General features: G+C 37.8%; 2 protein-coding genes across 5 annotated transcripts; both read left to right on the top strand.

Annotated features, from left to right (window-relative positions):
• Positions 1-1,011: 1,011 nt before the first annotated feature.
• On the top strand, positions 1,012-16,670 carry stk31 (serine/threonine kinase 31). 4 transcript variants are annotated; one of them, XM_058405954.1, is made up of 25 exons: positions 1,012-1,267; positions 1,353-1,398; positions 1,522-1,574; positions 1,717-1,815; positions 3,647-3,718; positions 3,858-4,016; positions 4,451-4,761; positions 4,880-5,039; positions 5,584-5,709; positions 5,869-5,984; positions 6,945-7,098; positions 8,848-8,973; positions 9,106-9,285; positions 9,451-9,567; positions 9,714-9,833; positions 9,964-10,095; positions 10,333-10,434; positions 10,522-10,602; positions 10,920-11,045; positions 12,242-12,361; positions 12,709-12,795; positions 13,425-13,574; positions 14,639-14,764; positions 14,888-14,959; positions 15,042-16,670. In XM_058405954.1, the coding sequence occupies exons 1-25, from the start codon at positions 1,217-1,219 to the stop codon at positions 15,144-15,146; spliced, it is 2,991 nt and encodes a 996-aa protein (XP_058261937.1). In that variant the 5' UTR covers positions 1,012-1,216; the 3' UTR covers positions 15,147-16,670. The 4 variants fall into 4 exon arrangements, with proteins under 4 accessions (XP_058261937.1, XP_058261928.1, XP_058261957.1 ...); XM_058405945.1 differs by having other exon boundaries at positions 1,492-1,574; XM_058405974.1 differs by having other exon boundaries at positions 1,014-1,176.
• A 154-nt stretch (positions 16,671-16,824) lies between these two features.
• Positions 16,825-18,398, top strand: LOC131363451 (neuropeptide B-like). Its single transcript, XM_058405984.1, has 2 exons — positions 16,825-17,236; positions 17,974-18,398. The coding sequence occupies exons 1-2, from the start codon at positions 17,006-17,008 to the stop codon at positions 18,118-18,120; spliced, it is 378 nt and encodes a 125-aa protein (XP_058261967.1). The 5' UTR covers positions 16,825-17,005; the 3' UTR covers positions 18,121-18,398.
• The last annotated feature ends 2,649 nt before the right edge of the window (positions 18,399-21,047 follow it).

Here is a 21,047-nt window from a genome sequence, read left to right as displayed (position 1 = left end):
CTTGTCCAACATCCTCACAAATGTGCTTCTAGAGGAATGGTCAAAAATTCCCAAAAACACACTTCTAAACCTTGTGAAAAGACTTCCCAGGTAAGTTGAAGCTGATATAGATGCAAAGGGTGGGCCAACTCTATATTACATTCATGTTCAAGTAAAGGTAGACGTCCCAGTTTTGGAATGGTTCAGGGTCTCCGCTCTTATTCATCCCAAAGGTGTTCTATCGGGTTGAGGTCAGGCAAGAGAAGTTCCTCCACACCAAACTCACTCATCCATGCCTTTATGGACTTTGCTTTGTGCACATGAAATTGTCCAAAATGTCTTGATATGATGAAGCATTAAAAGCTTCTTTCACTGGAACTAAGGGGCCAAACCCAACCCCTGAAAAACAACACCTGAATTCAATTATTTGAAAGGGTGTCCCAAAACTTGTGGCAATATAGTGTACCTGACATAATCGTGTATTAGCGGTGACCACAAATGTCAATTCCCAAATAAGGATCAGTTCTGGGTGTTAATTAACCTCCACGGTCAAGGTAGCGTAGAGCATGAGGATAATGAAGCACTGACTTTAACAGTTTATTTTTCTATCATATTTCCACATTTTCCAGCTCGCCCTTTTGGTCCTCTTTGAGTCTGACTAAATTTACATTTCTGTGCTCCATTTCCAGCAATTAAATGGAGTAATGAAATCAACAACAATAATAATCCAACAGCTGGCTCACTGCGCACCCAGATGTTGTGTACTGTCCAAACAGGAACAACAAAAATGAACCAAACAAATCACTCTGAAGGCTTAACCAAGCATTTGGGCAAAATAAACAAACAAACAAACAAAAAAAGAAAGAAAAACAAGTAGTCATGCAAAATTTCCAAATCCCTATCTGTTGATTTGACTTGTTCCCTTCAGTAGTCACAGTCAGTACACTACAGATAGTCCCTGTGTGGAGTGTCCTTTCGAAGTGCCCTTCATTGGCCGCAGTTCACTGGTTGGATTTCTGAAGGCGTGTCTAATTACTGCAAATAGCCTCACACACTGGCAAAGTGCAAAGGATAACAACCTTCAACATACATATGATAAACTTTTCAAATTAAACCGTTTAAGGAAGTTTATACGGCTCAGAAATTTACTTGCTAAGAAAATATCTCCCTTGAAATCCTCTCTCCAGCTGGATAAAGGTAACTGGGTTAAACCATTGAACAAATAGGAGACGTCACGATGTCTTCCAGCACTTTATTACTAAATCGCATGTTAGCTTCCCCCGACGAGGTAAAATTTTATAAAGTTTATAAGTGTTGGTTGTGCATATAGTTATGTCTCCGATAGTTATATCTATCCGTGATCTTGGTTTCAGACGAGAGATCTTATGGAACAATCCAGAGAGGCTGACTTGGAGAAAAGTAAGTGGTTTAAACGGTTAGCTAGCGGTCACCAGTCGCACATTGACTCTACAAGGCGTTATAGCAAGTGTTTATAAATGCTTTTATCTACAGCACAGCTTTTTTCTCGTTGTGATGATTTAGTGGAGCTCGTCCTGGTCACTCATGTCGTGGATGCCATCACGTTTTGGGCTCAGGTAATCAAAGCGGTCCTCTTGATTAGCTCTAGCAACGTTAGTAAGCTCTTCTGTAGGTTTGTATTTGTAAGCCCTGTGTTCTGCGGGTATGTGATGTACATCTTATACATTTTCACAATCCTGAATTCATACTTTCATTAAGAATGTGACTGAGGATGAGGCCTGTGAGAAGATGAACATAGTCCTGTCAGAAAAATGCCCAGGTGGACAGAGAGTGAAGGGAAAGCCAAGTCCCCACAAGGTGAGCTAAAGCAGAGCTTCACATTGTGTTATATGTTGCTGTGGTTATTTTCAATGATTTTCTTTTTACATTACATTTACAACATTCTTCATCCACAACGACATAAATATATATATGGTCAGGGTATAAAGACACTATGAAGCTTAAAAAAAAACTCTTCTGTGGTCAAGAGTTTCAACTGATGGTCTTATGCCATGTACACACACACACACACACACATATATATATATATATATATATATATATATATATATATATATATATATATATATATATAGCAATTGCATTGCTTTGACGCTGTAATTTCCCAGTAGTTGCCATAGTAACAATCTTCATCAGTGGGTAGCAGTAGCACTGCAAATTAGTTTTCTTCCCACTTAAATGAAACGGTCTAGAGTGTGCTTTTATATGAAATTCAGCATCATGTCATGTAAAATGAAGTCAAGTCAAGAAACGTTTTTTGTCGTTTCAACCATACACCGATCAGTATTATGACCACCTGTCTAATATTGTGTTGGCCCCCATTTTGCTGCCTGACCTATCGAGGCATGGACTCCACTAGATCCCTCAAGGTGTGCTGTGGTATCTGGCACCAAGATGTTAGCAGCAGATCCTTCAAGTCCTGTAGGCTGAGAAGTGGGATCTCCATGGGCTTACAGGACCTAAAGGATACTTTTGATAGATACTGACCACTGCAGACCGGGAACACCCCACAATAGCTGCAGTTTTGGAGATGCTCTGATCCAGTCATCTAGCCATCACAATTTGGCCCTTGTCAAACTCGCTCAAATCCTTACACTTGCCCATGTTTCTAGTGGAGTCCATATCTCGAGCGGTCAGGGCTGTTTTGGCAGAAAAAGGCAGACCAACACAATATTAGGCAGGTGGTAATAATGTAATAGCTGATCGGTGTATACACAAACACTTCTGAAGGAGAAGCAGTGTGTGCTCTTTTCCTTAGATCACATGCATACTACTGTTTTCACTCCCATTGGAAATTGCTTAAATAAGTCACTCAACATTTCCATAATGTAAAATGTTCTAGTCCCTAACAGTCACTGTTGCTGGAAGTTGCCAGCTCTCATTTTGTTAATGAAAAGTCTCCGTTGGCTGGAAGTCAATGTATGTGTGAATGTAGCTGCTAAAGATGGCCAGTTCTCTCAAACCTCACAGCATTGCTATAAATATGGCTGTGACCATAACTTTTTAACTCAAGCTCACTTTGACATGCAGAAGTTTCTTTTCTTTAATCATACTGTTGGAGCATCTTTATTGCAGAATCTGATATGGAGAACACGTCATCATACAGTAGGCTTGGGCAAATGAAAATTACTTTCTCTACATGATATTACGCTAAAGAATGAGTTATCACTCAAAATGCATTGAGGAGCAGGAGAACAGAAAACTGTCAGCCATGTTGATATTAGACAACAGATTTGTGAATGGAATGTAAAGAAAATGTATTGTGGGTATTTTTATTTATTTTGTGTGGGTGTTTTTTATTGGTTGATTGCGTACTGTTTATTACTGTAAAATGATCTGTTAATACACTCTCCTGTACTATCAACAGAAATGGTGGAAATGATTTGTAGGCGATTAAATTGTTAGTCATGTTTGTTTGTTTTTTGTTTTGCAATGGAAAATCATTAGCAGGGGAAAAATCTATACTGAACAAGCCTATAACACAGTCTATAAGCCTATGGGTCTATTTTGATCCTTTGAAATTTCTGCAAAAGGTTCCAAGTTAAAGCAGGAGTAACTGAGTTAATACAAGAGAAACATCCACAGCACTCTTTTATTCTTTTTGCCCTTCATGTCAAACCTGTTGCAGGTTTATGGTGCCTGCTACTCAGGAGACAGGTGCTGGTACAGGTGCAAAGTGCAGAAGCAGATGGATGACACAGTAAGCACAATCTCAAATAATAATCTAAATCAAATTCCATGTCTGAGAGTCCTTTTTGGATTGCTTACATTGATCGTTGAAATGATAGCATTTTGGTGTGACCCATGTCTTAATGACGTGTTTTCCTCATCATGTTTAGTTTCATGTAGTGTACATTGATTATGGGAATGAGGAGGTGGTAAGGAGGTCTGATCTAGTCGAACTCCCAGAGGACTTGCAGTCACAAGCGCTTGCCAAAAGATACAAGTTCTGGGGCTATCACTTGGCAAATGAACAGGATTCACCACAGTGCTCTCAGGTAACTCTGCTGGAAACATTGTAGTATCTGTTAAGCTGCAATAAGTGAATGCCATTTTGTTAGATTCAAGAATGATGTTCTTGTTTTTGGAGCCGAAAAGTATGTGGTAATGGACGCACTTTTATATTATTTTGGTTCTGTTCTGGTTAGGTCAACTTTAATAATGTGATTTTTTAAATAAATTATGCTAGAAATTGCAAACATTTAAATTTTTACATTGTTTTTTTTATTCCTAATTATTTTCCCTATGCCTCTGTTTTTATTGATTTTTTTCACCCTTATATTTTACCCTTAGATATCGTTCCATTGGCACCTTAATACTCTCGGGCACTGGTTTATTGTAAATGCAGCATGCTGCATTAAAGAGCCAAAAATAACAAATTCCCACAAATGTTAATGTTTCTATACTACAGTGCTGTAACTTTATATTGCAGGGGAAGTCCTTTCTTCAGAATCTGATATACGGAAAGAAGTTGCGCATTATTATGAAGTTAGAGTGCTTTGATGGTACGATCCTGGTTCAGGCGTTTCAGGGCAATCTGGACATTGGTGAAGAGGTGTTAAAGTTCAAATTTGCCACAGTCAATCTACCAGGCAACAGAGAGAATCCATCTCCCACTAAGGCTCCTCAGACTGGATTGTGGTCCTCTAGGAAACCTCAGAGAGACTCTGATGGCACGGGCTCTTTAGGATATATTCCTAAGTTACGTCCTGGCGTCTCCAACCAAAAGCCTCAAGTCTTAATGTAAGATATCACATGTTTCGTTCATAATTAGACATTCTTGATGGAAATCTGTAGGGCTGCACCATCATGGCTAAACACTAAAGTTGATCTGTTTTGTGCTTTTTCTCTACGGCTTCAGGGAGGAAAGCCCTGGGAACACTGAAATAGCTGTCACTGTGCCAGAAGCAGAGAGGGAGCTAGTAAAGGAGATCCAGCAGTCTAATGCAGAGATGGTCATCCAGCAGCTGTGTAGTCCAGTCACTAAGCAAATGCAGAATGAAACCGAGTCAGATCTGCAGGTGCTTACTCATTCTCATTCTGCCTTTCCTGGAGTTTTCCCTCATCAGTCTCTCCAGGATTTTGGTGGTTGTTGTAGCCAAAAATTCTTTTTTTTCTAAATTTTTTGCAGTAGGGATTTTATTTGTGAAAAACTTCTTGAATTTGTGAAATCGTAAGCATCGGATTCCTCTTTGACTACTACCAGTGAAGATACATATACAGCCCACAAGAATCTACAAGGGCTTTGGCTGAATGATGTCAAATGATGCGGTTTGGCCCAAATCTGCTGAAAATTCTGCGCCAGTTTTGAAAAATTGGAAGCTCCTCCGAATATCATGGAGTTTCCTTGATTAAATGTTCATTTCAAAATCATGAAGAAAGTGTCTCAACCCTCATCATTAATCATCACTCACTAAAACAAAGTCTGCACATCCTTTTGCACGCACATCCTGCAACCTTGCACAGTTCATGCACAGACGTTATAATGATTGTCAGCATTTTTGCCATCACTGCTCGTCTTTTTGATATGCCCTATACTTCTGCTGCACTATTTTTGTTTTGTAGAGAGCAAGAGAAGAGGTACAAGAGAAAATAAAAGAGATAAAGAAACTCGAGAAGGATAAGAGTGACCTCCAGGATCTTGCAGATCATCTACAACAGCAGCTAAAGGAAACCAGATTGGAGCTGGAGGTTAGAGAGAAGTCACTGCTATATGAAAATATTTTTTAAACCCCAGGCCTTTGGCATCATAATGATTAATTAATTGATGAATTAGTAAGTAATCAGTTTAAAATTCTCTGATTTAGGTTTTCTATTCATGCTGTGCTAACTTTTTTGTTTCTTTGACAGAAAGCGAGGGAGGTGTGTCCAAGAAAAGATGAGAGTGTGGAAGTCAGCATGGAATCAACAGTATGTGAGAGGTTCACTCAACTAGCTGAGAAAGTGGAAGCTGTGAGAAGAAACAGGTAAACATTTCCTTACCTTTGCTAAATGTATAAAACAATGGGATGTGTGAAATTAAAGGTTTGTTTTAACATATTTAGTTCACATTCAAATCATTAAAACAATTCTGCGTCGTCATGCAGGGAGGGAGTTTATGGCTAAGAGCTGCAAACAGGGATGCTTTTTATGTTCTTATGCAAGCTAGCTACACAATCCAACTGTGCATCATGTGGATCTATGGTGTCCCATCAGGCCAATACTTATTGCTTGGTAGGAGGGTTTTATTAAGATTTTCAGAGGAGTATTATTCCAATAGAAGTGTAAACATTACAGAATTTAAACAAGGAGGTGGCTTCTGAGACCTTGCATGTGTCAATCACGTACTTTCAGGGCCTGCTTCGTGACTGCTGATATGTATGTACTAATCAGTATATGCTTGTATTATGAATAATCTAGACATGTTGCCATTTTTATTTGACCTATGAAGTGCAAAACCATATTTTTTTTGTTCATATCTAAACCTTCAAAGAGTTTGTGTTGTTAACCACAAGGAACAATGTGTAATACCTATAGCACACTCAGCTCTTCTATGCCAGTCCTTTTGCTTATTGGGATAGTGCAGTGTCCATTGTTTCCTTAATGCATGATCATGGCAGAAGCAGCAGGTGAGACTGAAATTCCTCACCTGCTGTTTTTTGAATACTGAGAATTCAGCCTGACTATTCCTCTGGCATACTGCCTTTTGTCTGCTGTATAGTTGTAGGTATAGATACACTGTACTGACACAGCTTTTGTCTCTTTTGCTGGATATTTGTTCGTGGTTCAAGTGACACTGCCCCCTAGTGGATGTACTCACCTGTAGCGTATGAACGCATCACTATGTCGCCCTGACATGCTCACAGATACACACTTGCAGAAGTATAAATCAGCCTTTACTTTCGTATACTTTGTTCATGTGTTTAAATCCCCTTTCTCTTTTTCAGGGAAAGGAATAAGTGCACTGCAGTGGAAACTCTTTCTGAATCCATACCAGTGGTGGTCAATAACAAAATTGTTATGCCTCTTGCATCAGAAACACTTGAGATGGCATGGGAAGATTACAGACAAGCCTTAAAGCAGCTTAAAGAGTGTCAAAATGTAAGTATTTTCATCATATAATATAATATGACTGTATACTAGTACTCTTTATTTAATCTTTATCTTATTCAACATAAAAAAATGTGTTGCATAAGAAATCTGGATTTTCATGCAAACAGCATGGAGTCATTCAACTGAGCTTACTATAAAATACACCAATCAGCCATAACATTACGACCACCTGCCTAATATTGTGTTGGTTTGCTGCCAAAACAGCCCTAATCCATCAAGGCATGGACTCCACTAGATCCCTCAAGGTGTGCAGATGTTAGCAGCAGATCCTTTCAGTCCTGTCAGTTGTGAGGTGGGGCCTCCACACTTACAGGACTTAAATGATACTTTTGATAGATACTGACCACTGCAAACCGGAAACACCCCACAAGAGCTGCAGTTTTGGAGATGCTCTGATCCAGTCGTCTTGTCCCAGACCCTTGTCAAACTCGATCAAATCCTTACACTTGCCCATTTTTCCTGCTTCTAACACATCATCGTTGAGGAGAAATTATTCACTTGCTGTCTAATATATCCCACCCGCTAACAGGTGCCATGATTAGGAGATAATCAGTGTTATTCAGGGCACCTTTCAGTGGTCATAATGTTTTGCCTGATTGGTGTATGCCTCTTTTTTTTTTTTTTTAAATTAATGAAATGCATGAATGAATACTTGGAAAAGGTCAGTAGGCTTTTGTTGCAAAGGTTACATAATTTTATATTCATTTATTAATTTTTTTTTTAAAGAGACCTTTAATTTTGCACATTTTTCTGGTCTTTTATTTTCTTTACAGAAAATGGGAGTGTTATATTTGGTATTTACTGTCATACAAATTATTGTAGAAAATTATTCAGAATAATTCTAAATTCCCCTCACAGAATAGGAATTATTGTTGTTTCAAGAAAACTTCTTACAAGCTAAAACTACATTTTTAAATAATAGTATTTGATAGAATAATTAACAGAATTTGACATTCTTATATTTCATTTGCTAACAGTGTACAGGAACTCTTATTGTCTTTTACCAGGTTGTGTTTCCTTGGGGTATAAATTATGTTGCTTACATGTGAAATCCCTTTTTCAGTCATTGCCTTGGTGGGGGGGCACTCTGAAAACAAGAGACAGAAGGTTGTTGACATGTACAAATCAGTAAATGGATATAAAACATACATAAGCAGTTAAAATGCAGTTAAGAACCATTAGTGTGCTTCACATGTGAGTGAACTGGACACTTGCCAGGAATCGAGCCTGTGAGCATCTCCACACAGTGAGGAGGAATGCACATGATGGAAAAGAGCCCAAAGATCTCAGTTGTAGAATTGCATGTTTTCGCTGACTTAAAATCAGCTGTTAAACACCACTTTCACAACAGCAAGCTGTTTGGACGTGGTTCAAGAAATAATCTCATTAAATTTCAATTACAGCAAGCATCATTAGAACTAGGGCTGTCTTCTATACTTCTATCCAGAATATAGTGAATTTTTCAAATGTTGAAAAATAAATGTGGGCTAATTTAAAAGACATTCATAAGATAAAATGTCCACCGGAGTGTCATTGGTCATCTTAAAATTTGTTTTCTTATCCACCGTCAGTACTCGGTCGCCCCACCCCTTTTTCCCTCTATGTAAGCAAAGCTGCAACTGTTGAGTGCATGAAGCCTCTGACATTCCATACATTTTTTTCAGCTGAATTTATAAGTGCATCAACAGAGGGCACTGTTCATTTATGTTACCATGATTATGTTGCATGTTCTGTCAGAAGGGGGAGTTACAGGACCTGGTAAACAGCAGGAATCAGGCTTGCAGTGTTCTACAAACTGCCATAGATGACTTCCTTCTGGAGGTGGGGAGTCTGCCAATTAGTGATCGCTTGAACACCATACAGGTTTGTGTGTGTGGAAATAATTTTATAATTAGGCCTAACCGTTTTCTAAAACTAATTTAATTGACTGAAGTTAAATAGATTTCAACAGTGTAATAATGTGTGTGTGTGACTTGTGTCCCATCTGTTTACCAGGATATCAGCTCATCACTGATGGCTGTATTTGGTTCGATCCCAACAGATAATGTTCAGGATCAGTCTTTAGAGCAATTTTGTGAGTGGAAAACTGAAAAGAATCGTAAGTTCAGAAATGTGTGCCAGGTGACAGATAATTCCCTCAGTGCTCTCAGTGACTGGGCAGCCAACAGCAGCAAGGTACATCGCAAAATTAAAACCTACGTAACTCTGTTACTCTAAGCGAATGTGTTATGTATAAGGTAATACAAATAGTAGTGGTGTGTAAGTGATGATTAAAAAAACAATAAAGTATAAAGGCATCCATGTAACTTTCAAGTGATCACTCTAATCGTTTGTATTTAGTTTTTCTGCTTGACAGAGAAGACTGCTGTGAGCCCGGAGGATGTTGGTGCAGGAGTGGATGAGCTTCTGAAGCAGGCTGAGTCTGATATGTGTGAGGAGCTGACTGTTAAATTATTTGTGAGTGTGAAACATCCTCACATGTACCTCCTTTGAAAGTCTGTTTCGTTATATGTAAGCATTTAGATGTTCAGTGCTCCTATGAGTGAGGCATTGGTAATCTCCTTCCAGTCTGCTGAACATGAATTGTTCATTGCATTTCTTAGGAGCAAAATCTTGAGGACATGAAAATAATGGCCTCTGCATGCCGTATAGTGATGCAGCATATCCAAAAAGAGCAGCATCTGCTTTGTGGCCTCAGGAAGATGTATGAAGATAATAAAAAGGTAAGAAGAGAGCAAAAAATTTTATGAAATCTGTATGGCTGTTAATTTATTGCGTATGATCGTTAATGTGCTGCTTCCTTTTAATAGTCAAGAGACGTGTAGCTTACACTTTTTTTAATGTTTATACAAGTTTAAGGAGGACATGGTGCAATGGCAAAACAAGTCCCCTAAAGCAGATGAGCTTTTGCACATAAAGAAATCCGTTAAGAGCCTGCGTTCACAGCTGCGATGGAAACTGGTAGAGGTGGGCTGCCTGGAAGAGGTATATTCTTTATTCACTTGTTTAAGTGTGGTTTTAGGCCTTTTATAGCCACATATTCTATATTAAATTGTGTTGCTTCTTTGTCATATTTATTTGTCACTGTATATATTTTTTTCAATTTAAGATTACAAAAAGAGTGGCACTTTATTGCAGCAGTATTGACCCAAGTGAGAAATAAGGATATACCAATAATAACTTGACTTGATTAGTAGCACTTACTTATAATGTAATTGACAGGCTGATGACCTGGATCTGCCCGAGATCCTACGGAAAAAGGAAGAGATTGCTGAGACGAGGAATGCTCTCTTTCAGGAAATTGGGCACGAGAAAGAGCAATATGTAAGTTCAGCTTGGTTTCCCCTCCACCCCCTTCATAACCAGATAATCTGCTTTTGGTTAACAAGAATTTCTTGTGTCATTATGTAGATAAAATTGTGTGAGCTGGTAAAAGGAAATTTTCCTGAGCTTCTGCAGCTGTATCCTGAGGCAGACATCAGCAGTTACCTGGTGATTTTTCAAAACATAAATGAACTAATAGCAAAATTATACTGAACAGTTCAGCTAAAATTAGACCATTTATCACTGTGCATTTGTTGTTTAAAGTTTTATCCTAGTCCTTGCATAATTGCAATTACATACGAGTATTTAAATATAGTTTTCGCACTCAGTCTCAAATAATCACTCTTCTAGTCTGAAAGATTAGTTTTCTGTGATCACTGAAAAAAGGAATTTCTGTTTTTTAACAATTATTTCTTGTTTGTTTGTTGTTTTGTTTTTAAGTTGTTAATTGCTGGTTATTAAGTTCTGTGTTTGCATTTTGCCAGATCTCTGAGGGGCTCTTAATGAAGAGTTTAGATCGAGACATATTTGATGCTGAGCCGATGAGAGAGCTGAGTGGGCGCAGGCCATTAGTTTGTACCGAGTTCCAGTGCCAAAAGGTGGTGCTCAAGGTAACTGAGTCATGGATGCTCTTTAAGGTTAATTGTTTTAGTCATTGAATGAAATTGGGACCAGTTATCCTGATCTTCTAGTCAGCTCCAGAGTCGTCGTCTTCTCAAAATATGAACGCTGACGCACACAGTGACTAAAATTTACCTTTCAACAACTGGAGAAACTATTTGCCTTTCCTGTAACAAAAGTCATTGCAGCAAAACCCCCCTTTTAAATTAAGGATGGTAGATTATTGGTACACTCTTGCTGTGGAAATTGATTTAAACAACAAATTAATTCACTTGGAAGGATTAAGAATTTCTCAAGCAATGTATTAATCGTACTTAATCGCAAGCCTGGGATACTGCTCTCTTACAAGATATCTAGCCCATGCTTATGTAAGTGTGCTTCAAGCTTACATCAGGAAAATACAAAGTTTATGTATTATCTTTTACATTTACACATTTTCCCTCATCTGTTTTCATTGGAGCACTCTGATAGGGAAACACAGTTTAATTTGTTATACAGCAGCTTACTCTACTCTGCCTTTTATAATCATCCCATTATAGTTGCTTAGAAAACCAGTAACTATACAAAAATACAGAACACCCCAATCCCTTTCCCAATCTGAAATACAGTAATAAGCATATACCTACTCACTAAATTGATCAAAACAATGCTAATATTAGTCTAAAAATATTCCAAATTAATCAGCCAACGTAAAATGACATGAAAGACCTGACTTTTCTGCAGGTGTTATTGGAGCTACAGGCAGTATTTCTGTGTTGTGGTCAGCTGTGAGCAAAGTCAAACTTATTGGCAGCACATGTTAATGGCATGGTGGGCTGAAACAGGCTACTGCATACAAGGAAATGACTTGTTACTCCACCGTAATATATGCTGAACAAAATATTTAAATACTCTGCATGTAGGATGGACCAGTGCTTGACAGACTTTACAGTAAGAAGCTGTTATTTTTTTCCACACAAGGTATCACTATTTGTGGAGCTGATCTTTTTGAAATCATTGTTTTGTACCCTGTTTAGCTCTTACTAGTCCAGTTTTGGACATAACAACTCTGATGGAATTGTAGAACTGTCTGTTTCTTAGAGCACAGGTTTCTTAGAGTACTTATCAGCTAATTATCTTATTCGTAGCACTTAAGGATCGGAATTGAGAATCTCACCTGATTATATTCTCTTTTTTGGGGCGCCAGGGCTACTCTGTGGACGAAGAGTCAGAAGTGAGGATGATTAAGCAGGCTGCACAATATCACAGAGCTCAAAATCAGTGTCCCTCGTCTGCCATACCTCTTCTGGGCCTGTTCTTCGGCAAGGTGCTCTCTTCTTATAGCTAGTTTTTATTTTGTTTTGTGTTCCATGCTGTAACTCCCTTGATGCTGCTGAGTGACAAAAAAGACATCTTAAGAACCAGAGGTTTTAATGTCCGATCTGAACTGGCTGTGTGCCGGGCAGTTTGTAGTAGTGACACAGCAGCTAATGATCAGGAGGTTGTTACTGCCTGTTTCAAGCTGCATAAGTCCCTTAACCTTCAATAGATCAATTCTATATACGTCACTGTGAAATGAGTCAAGTTAGAAGTCTGCTATAAGTAAGTGTAGTAACTATAATGTTTCATGTAGATTTAAAAAAAATGCCTAATTGTGCTGAATGTGTGTTTCAGTCGGATCCTCTGGCCTACATCATAGTGCCTTACTACTCAAATGGAAGTCTTAAGGCTTTGCAGAAACTCAGCCCACTGACACCCTGTGTAAGTGCTCCCTTTTTGCTGTTATAATAACCTTCACTCTTGTTTTAAGGCTTTACACTAGATTTTGAAGCAGTGGGGATTTGCCCATTCACCTACAAGAGTATTAGTGAAGTCAGACACTGATGTTGGATGAGGAGGTCTGGCATGCAGTCAGCATTTCAGTTCATCCCAAGGTGTTCAGTAGGGATGAGGTCAGGACTTTGTGCAGGACACACAATTTCTCTGATTCCAGCCATGTCAAACCATGTCATCATGGATCTAACCTTAGTGCATAGGGGCATTGTCATATTGAAACAGGTTTGGACCTCTTCTAGTGAAGGGAAGCTTCAAGCTTAAAGCTATAGCACAGAGACATCCCTAGACAGTTGTGTGTTTCCAACTTTATGAGAACAGTATAAGGAAGGTTCACATATGGGTGTACAAAAATATTTGGCCATGTGTTGTATATTCTTAAAACAGCAAATTATGAAAGATAACTGTTCTGAAAGCATTTTTACAATTTAAACTTAATTCATTACAAAGAAGATTACAAAGTTCTTAGGTTATGGCTAAATTGTAAGTAGTAGCATATGCACTGTTTTATAAACTGTCATTCTTTGCTCATTGATTCATTCTGATTTGGATTTTAGGAGATTGGAAGGGTGATGAGAGGATTGCTTCTTGGGCTTCAAAGTCTGCATGAATCCTGCATTATACATGCTTCTCTGAACCCCAACAACGTGTTTGTTCTCAACCGAAAGCAAGGCATCGTTGGGGATTTTGATTTCACAAAGACACCAGTGAGTATCTGTATCAGTCTAAATGAATTGTATTAGTGCAAAGTAATCATTTGGATGGGTTCACCAACTATGGTCATGCTGATTAGCATTGGGTAAGTAATCGGTATTATCATATCACATATTTGGAAAATATCCTGGGTTTTTTGTACAAGCTTATATTTTAGGTATGAGTGTTTCTTCTAAATACCAGATTTCTTGTATTGGCCAGCTGTAGAAATCCATCCCATAAAGCAAGGGGACATGAATGGTCCAATTTAAACTGCTGTTTATAACATATTATGTTTTAATAGTTTATTAAGAATTATTAACAGATATTAAAAAATTGTTCAGATTTGTTCTGACTTTACAGTGGCACCTAAAGAATGTGCCAAGGGGGAGTGAGAGAAATAAGGGTGTAACAGGGCAGTGGGTGGAGACACATTAGGGATAGAGATGAGTAAGGAAAGCCTTGATACAAATAATAGAAAAGGGCTTATAATTTTCAATATGTTGCAGAAAAGAATCTTTCTGTTTTTGTGCTCCATTATTTTTTCCTCCATCCAAGAAAACTGTAAGATATTATGTCATATAAGTTTACTTTGTTGGCTGCACATTTAAAAGCAAAACAAGCTAGATTTTTAGTAACGGATAGCCCACTAACTTTAATGCTGTCTAACTGTCTGCACATAGCACATTTTAGAAGGTGCAGGCTTTAAATAGTAAAATATTCTCATAAACTAGTGTGATCTGATAAAAGTTACCTTGCTTCTTCCTATAAGCTCTGGTGTAACTAGAAAGTAAATTTATTTATTTGTCTGTTTATAATTAAAATCGCACATTAAGGTACAAATTCCGGACTATTTAAATGTTACACTGCAGCACATAAAATGCCATCGTACCTAACTCGGTGACATACCTGTATTTGAACAGGCAAGTGAACCATATTAGCTTTTTTCCCAACAAAACTATGCTTTTAGTTTTCTCAATATAAAAATGAGTTCGTAACCTACAAAGGAAAACCAGGCAATTGTATGAAGATATGTTAAATCCTTTATCTAATTGTGTGTTTGTTTGTTTTTTCTCAGGAGCAGCGAGCTGTTGACTGTGGCATGGTAGCTGGTTCTATCAGTCTATTGGCTCCAGAGCTGAGACAGAGTGAGCCACCCTCTCCAGCCACTGACATGTACGCTGTTGGAGGCCTCATGCTCTGGGTAGGATGCTTGAGTGCTAAACTGCACATACACCGGTTCTCATTTTCCCTGGGACAATACTTTGTTTGGCAAATGGTGTTTAACATGAATAAATTAAATTAAATGTTTTAATTTAAAAAATAGCTTCATGCTCCTGACTACACTGGAGATGTGGACAATGAGCAACATGGCCCAAGATTGTCTGGATTACATCTGGTACGTGAAAATATTTCTTGGAAAGTATTTTCATAGTGAGCTTTTATATGTGTATATAATTCTGGAATTGTGCCTCTGACAGGATTTCAAAGTCCAGACTCTTCTCTCAAAGCTACTGGTCTGTTCTGGAAGACTGTCTGCAGTTGAAGCACTGTGTGACGATTACTTTCTCTCACATGAAAACTAAAAAAAAAAGTATATAAAATGCTGTTCATTTTTGTTGAATTTCTTGTTTGAGAAAAAAAACAAGAAAGATGCTTTTTCTTTTGCAGTTTTGTTTAAACAAATAAAATATACCTAAGAATGTTGAGTGTTTTACTAGAAAAAGTTAGATATTACATCAAATTAAAGAAAGTTAAAGTAAAAATTAAGTCATATTTATCACATTGGGGAAATATGCTGAAGATGTTTTTTTCACTATTGTTACACACTGTTCTTCTACCTCATTGACAGTTACAACGTTTTGACCTTGAAGTTAAATAAAATTTTTTAGCAGTGTATCACTTTTTGCTTGGGAAAAGACTTTTTAAAAAATTGAATTTGTCAAAGGTGGCTTGAACCTCACTGCTCTAGCCAAAATCGAATTGAAATTGGTAGGTTTTTTTGCATAATGGTCTAATATGGAATCCTACAGGGTCATCAGTGCCCAAGGCTCATTGCTGTGTGTCAAAGGTTACCGGCCGGTCCGATTCCCCAGAAGTAGCACAAACCACTAAAAGATTATTGCTGCCTATGATAGAAAGGTGTTGCACAATGATTGTGCATCTCTGAAGGGCTGCATAGTTGACCCCTATCCATGGTAAAAACACCTACAAAGGAGGAAGAAGCTGGCCTGATCTGATGAATCACATTTTCTTTTACATCATGAGGACCGTGTGCGTGTGTGACGCTTTTCTGGGGAATAGATGGCAGCTGGATGCACTGTGGGAAAGAGTTATGCTTGCGGCACTGCTCTGCCTGAAAACCTTGGGTCCTGGCATTCAGCCGGATGTTACTTTGACATGTACCACCTGCCTAACTGTTGTTGCAGACTAGGTACACCTTGGATCTGCTGCTATCGTCTTGGTGCCAGATACCACAGCACACCTTCTTGCTGTTTCGTGGAGTCCATGCCTTGAAGGATCAGAGCTGTTTTGGAGGCACACTGTGTTAATGTTCTGGCTCATTGGTGTATATAATAGTTATGATTATGTTGCAACCATCCCTCGCTTCTACTAAACTCTAGACGGTGCCTGGTAATTCAGAAGCATGACTGAGCACATACGCAATAAACACTTTATTACAATGCAGATTGAATGCCGTTTCGTGATACAGATGTAAAGCTGTAATGTCTCAAAGGACAAGAGCTCTTTAAAACATTATACAGTCCTACTGCAGTGTGTGCACAAGGCATGCCTGACATTAGGATTTATTAGATCATATTTTAAGGTGAATAAAAAAGGACACTACACAAGCTTGGTTTGGCTGTGAGCTTTGACATTAAACAAAAGGAAAATGAGCTTGATTCAAACCTTCTGTTTTAACGTCTCACTAAACTGAAATTCTTCATATGTATAATTCTGTCCAAATAATCACATCTCTATCATCACTTAGGGGGGAAAAGGTAATAAAAATGACTGTGGCTGCAGTGGTTGTTTGTACCTTGAAACGTGGCTATGATGTGCCTTTCAATAAATAAAATTAAAAAAAAAAATTTCAATAAATGAAATATCCATATTTGGCCCATAATTACCTTTTAAGGTTAAGCTTTACAGGTCAACTTTGTGCGCCTTTGTAAAGGAGATGGAGATGGTGTATTGTTGAGGGTCTTAACCAAGCCACAAGCAATGCTTACACTTCAGCCTTCTTTTACTCTCACAGTGTTCAGTACCACGGGACTTGGCGCTATTGATCTTAACGGAAATGAATCATCGTTGAAGTGAAGTTGACGAAATGTGTACAACGACCACGGGGGCAGCTATATAAAGCCGGAATTACGAGGCAAAGAAACAGTTTAGAGTTTATCGGAAACGTGGTGAAGAGTATTTGTTCCTCAGGTCTTTAAACATGGGGAAGTGTGACGAGCGTGCTTTGCTCATTCTTGCCATTTGCGTGTTTATTGTTCACACACCAGCTGAAGCCTGGTACAAACAAGCAGCCGGACCCAGTTATTATTCAGTCGGTAGAGCATCGGGTCTGCTGTCAGGAATCCGGAGATCAGCCATCAGAAGAGATGAAGCGGAAACTCGGGACAGAGGAGGATTCACCGAAAATAACGCAATCCCTCTGAAAAATATGGTAAGTTATTCTACTACACAACTGCGTTTATTAGTTGAAAAGATTCGAATGGAAAACATCCATTTGTGTCTATTAAATGACCAGAAACAAATCCTTTCTACACTTGTAGGAAGAACTGAAACAGACACAATCAATTGAGGTGTGGAATAAATGCTTTAGATATAACAGTGGATCGTGAAGTTTTATGCAACCAGTAGTCAAATATCTATTGCACGTGCCAAATAAACGAAAAATACTCCATCACAATATAAGGCGCGCAGTATCACTAGTCTAATCATAAACAGCATGATGCTGAGAAAATGCCACTTCTCGTACTTTGCTTTGCCTTAAAAGTGCTACCTTAATCTTATAAGTGCAAATTTACTAAACTAATTTCTCTTATTTTATTAGGGTATGTAAATATTACCAGTAATCCATGGTATAACAAAAATATTATGCATTGTTTCTGTACGATCTTGTAGAAAGTTGGGAGCTGTTCTTTCAGCACTGAACAGAGAACAAATTGCGCATGCGCAATAGATTACGCTTTATTTGTCAAGTAAACATATATAATATACAACTTGCAATTAAATGAAAACCCGACCTATTCCCTCTTAGACTGTGCATATAAATAAACTAAATTAAATAATATGAACAATAGAATATTATGTGCGAACTGGCTCGGGGGAATTTATTTGCAAACACAGTGCCATGTTACAGTTACATTAATTTCTTTTCTTTTTTTTATTTCCTTGTAGCCTGGTTGTGTGAAGGATGTTTTGCCGGAGCTGCAGAGCTGTGAGCTGATGCGTGGCTCCACGTTCCGGTGCGAGGCGACCGTCATTATCACCCTCGACTCCAGTGACTGTGTGAACACACGAGGATCACCTCTGTTTCCAGACTGAACAAATTACATGTGGGCATTTAATAGTGTGTCCAGTCAGTAGACTATACAGTTTGTGAGTGCAATATGATCCTGGGGTGCCTTACTGTATTAGTCTAGGAGATCACACAGGAAAATGAAAACAATATGAAGCCTAGAGCATATCTAAGAACAGCACTTTCCCCCATTGTTCCAGTGTGTGTATGTGTGTGGGTGTGTGTGGGTTGATGTGTGTACATTCGGCTATTAATGCAGGACTATGTCAATTGTGTATGAAATAAATAAAAAAAAAACACTGCAAACATCATTATGGATTACGGGCATTTATTGTACACATGACTGACATGGAAATAGACATAGCACTCCTCAAAGAAATAAATTATGTTTGGTTATTACTAAGATTCTAATACTAAGCTTAAAAGTTGTGCCATAAACAGGAAAGTAATGCACTGCTCAAAACCTAAAACTTGAGACATACAGCTCTGGAAAAAAATAAGAGACCACTGAGAAAAATAAGTTTCTTATGATTTTTTTCTTACAGGTTCATGTATTGGTGAGATGAACAGTTTTGTTTCATTTTTTGTGAACTGCTGACAATATTTCTCCTAAATTCAAAATATAACTATTGTTAATTCGAGTGTATATTTAAAGGAAATGACAACACATCAAAATAACCCAAGATCATGCAGTATTTGCAGAGCTTTAACAACTCAAATAAAAGAAAATATTAATAATTTGTAAACAAATTGTGTTAATGCTTTGGCTAAATAACATTAAGAAATCAGTATTTGGTGGAATAACCCTGATTTGCATGCGTTCTGGCTCCATGCTCTCCACCAGTTTTTCACATTGCTGTTGGGGAACTTTATACCACTCTTTTTACAAAAAAGCAAACAGCTCAGCTTTGCTTGATGGTTTGTGACCATCCATCTTCCTCTTGATGACATTCCAGAGATTTCAATAGATACAATACAAAGCTCTTCTGATTGATCACCTTTATCCTAAGATGACAAATGGCTGACATTTCGATCCTGATGAGATGAAAATGGCATAAGGGCTCAGTGAATGGTTTGATGACCATGAAAATAATATACATTATATGTTATGACCTTCATAGTCACCATTAAAATTTAACTTATTGCAATTTAACTATTCCTAACCCTATCCCACAGTATGTTGGGGTTTTTGGAGTGGTTTTGTCACCTATTTCTATATAAAATTAATAAACAGATCACCTGTTGTTTTTAATTTCAAGAACTTTAATTTCAAGTTGTTTTAATTTCAGAGAATTTCCAGAACTTTTGCACTTATTATAGGTAATTGTTATAATAGTAATTATTATTATCTAATCAGTTCAATCTGATGTTTAAAAAGGATTTTAAAGTTGAATAGATTGTAGAAAGCTTTGAGTGTAACTGTGATACTGTATAACCATGACGAATGGCACTGAACACTCCTTAAATGACAGCCAATGGATGTTGATGTTTTTTATAGACCTCAGTAGCAATTAAGGCTTGGTTGCTTGAGCCATGTCTAGAGTCTTTGATGTCTTTAATGGCAACTAATGTTAGAGTTCACAGTGAATAATCATGTATTAAAAATAAAGCAGTTCATTATCTTCTAATTTATAGTGGCCTAGGTGTCCCATAATTGAAAGTGTTTTTATTTTGTGCTCTAAATATTAGTTCATTTCCTGCTTAAGCTTAAGGGATGGAAGGAACAAATACTACAAAAGAAAATCTATTGAACATGATTTAGCCACAGATCACTCACAGGTGTTTCTTATACACTGCATGGCTGACAGTTTGTGGACCATCACACCTGACCATCACACCCAATATATGCTTGCTGAACATAATATTAATCAGAGGTGACTTAATCACCTCTTTTGCTGTGTATAACCTTCAATCTTCTAGGAAGGCTTTCCACTAGATTTTGGAAAATGCCTATAGAGATTTGCCCATTCAGCAACAAGAGCATTAGTAAGGTCCATCATCTACATGATTCTAATTAGTGAGGTCTACAGCCTTCACCCTACATCATGGTTTCACTGATGTAGGGTGAAAAGGCTTGGGGAGCAGTCAGCATTTCAATTCATCCCAAAGATGATCAGTGAGGTTGATGGGGTTTTCTTTATGGATCTCACTTTTTGGACAGGTGCAGGGTCATGCTGGAGAATGTTCGGGCCCCTTTAGTTCCAGTGAAGGGAAATTCTAATGTTACAGCATGCAAGGACATTGTAGACAATTGTTATGAATATAGGATGTAGGTGAATTAAATTAAAGAAATGTCTCCGTTTAGTACATGAATGAGTGAATAACTACAATTCCCATCAGGTCCAGCTTATCACATGTGTCCAGTTTTACCCTGATGATGAGCACTCTTATATAAGTTCCTGTGTTTCACAGGCAAGCTTTTGTTGATGTGTGTAGTTTGTTGCTGTGTTTGCCATAGTCTTGTTCATAGCCTGTAAAAAGGATAAAAAAGAAGGATCTGTGTGAGTACTCCGTGTTTAAAGCATTCATTTGATAATTACTGGTTCATTGCATTTTGATTCTGTTGTAGGGTCTTAGACAGAACGTTTAAAGGTTTCCCCAGAGAAACAAACAGAGAAATCCTAAGTGCAGTAAAGAGCTGAATTTCACTGCTAGTAATAAAATGAGGCCAGTAATATTGTTTTGATGATTGTGGTTTCAAGCTTGATCAAGTATGTTACTCAACACAAAAAGGTGGTCAGGAAGAGTGAAATCATACCCACTGAGAGCCACTACAAATAGCACAGCCGGAACATCTGAAATAGTTTAATCACCTCTTGCTTATGTAATACACATTTAAATAAATTATAGATGAAATACTAGCAGTAACACCCCTATTTATAAATAAATATATGACTTATTTTATATAAACATACATACATATAGGTACATAATATACACTATATTGCCAAAA

The sequence above is a fragment of the Hemibagrus wyckioides genome, linkage group LG02 (genome assembly GCF_019097595.1).
Source record: "Hemibagrus wyckioides isolate EC202008001 linkage group LG02, SWU_Hwy_1.0, whole genome shotgun sequence".
NCBI lineage: Eukaryota > Metazoa > Chordata > Actinopteri > Siluriformes > Bagridae > Hemibagrus > Hemibagrus wyckioides.
This window is presented reverse-complemented; position numbering and strand designations above follow the sequence as displayed.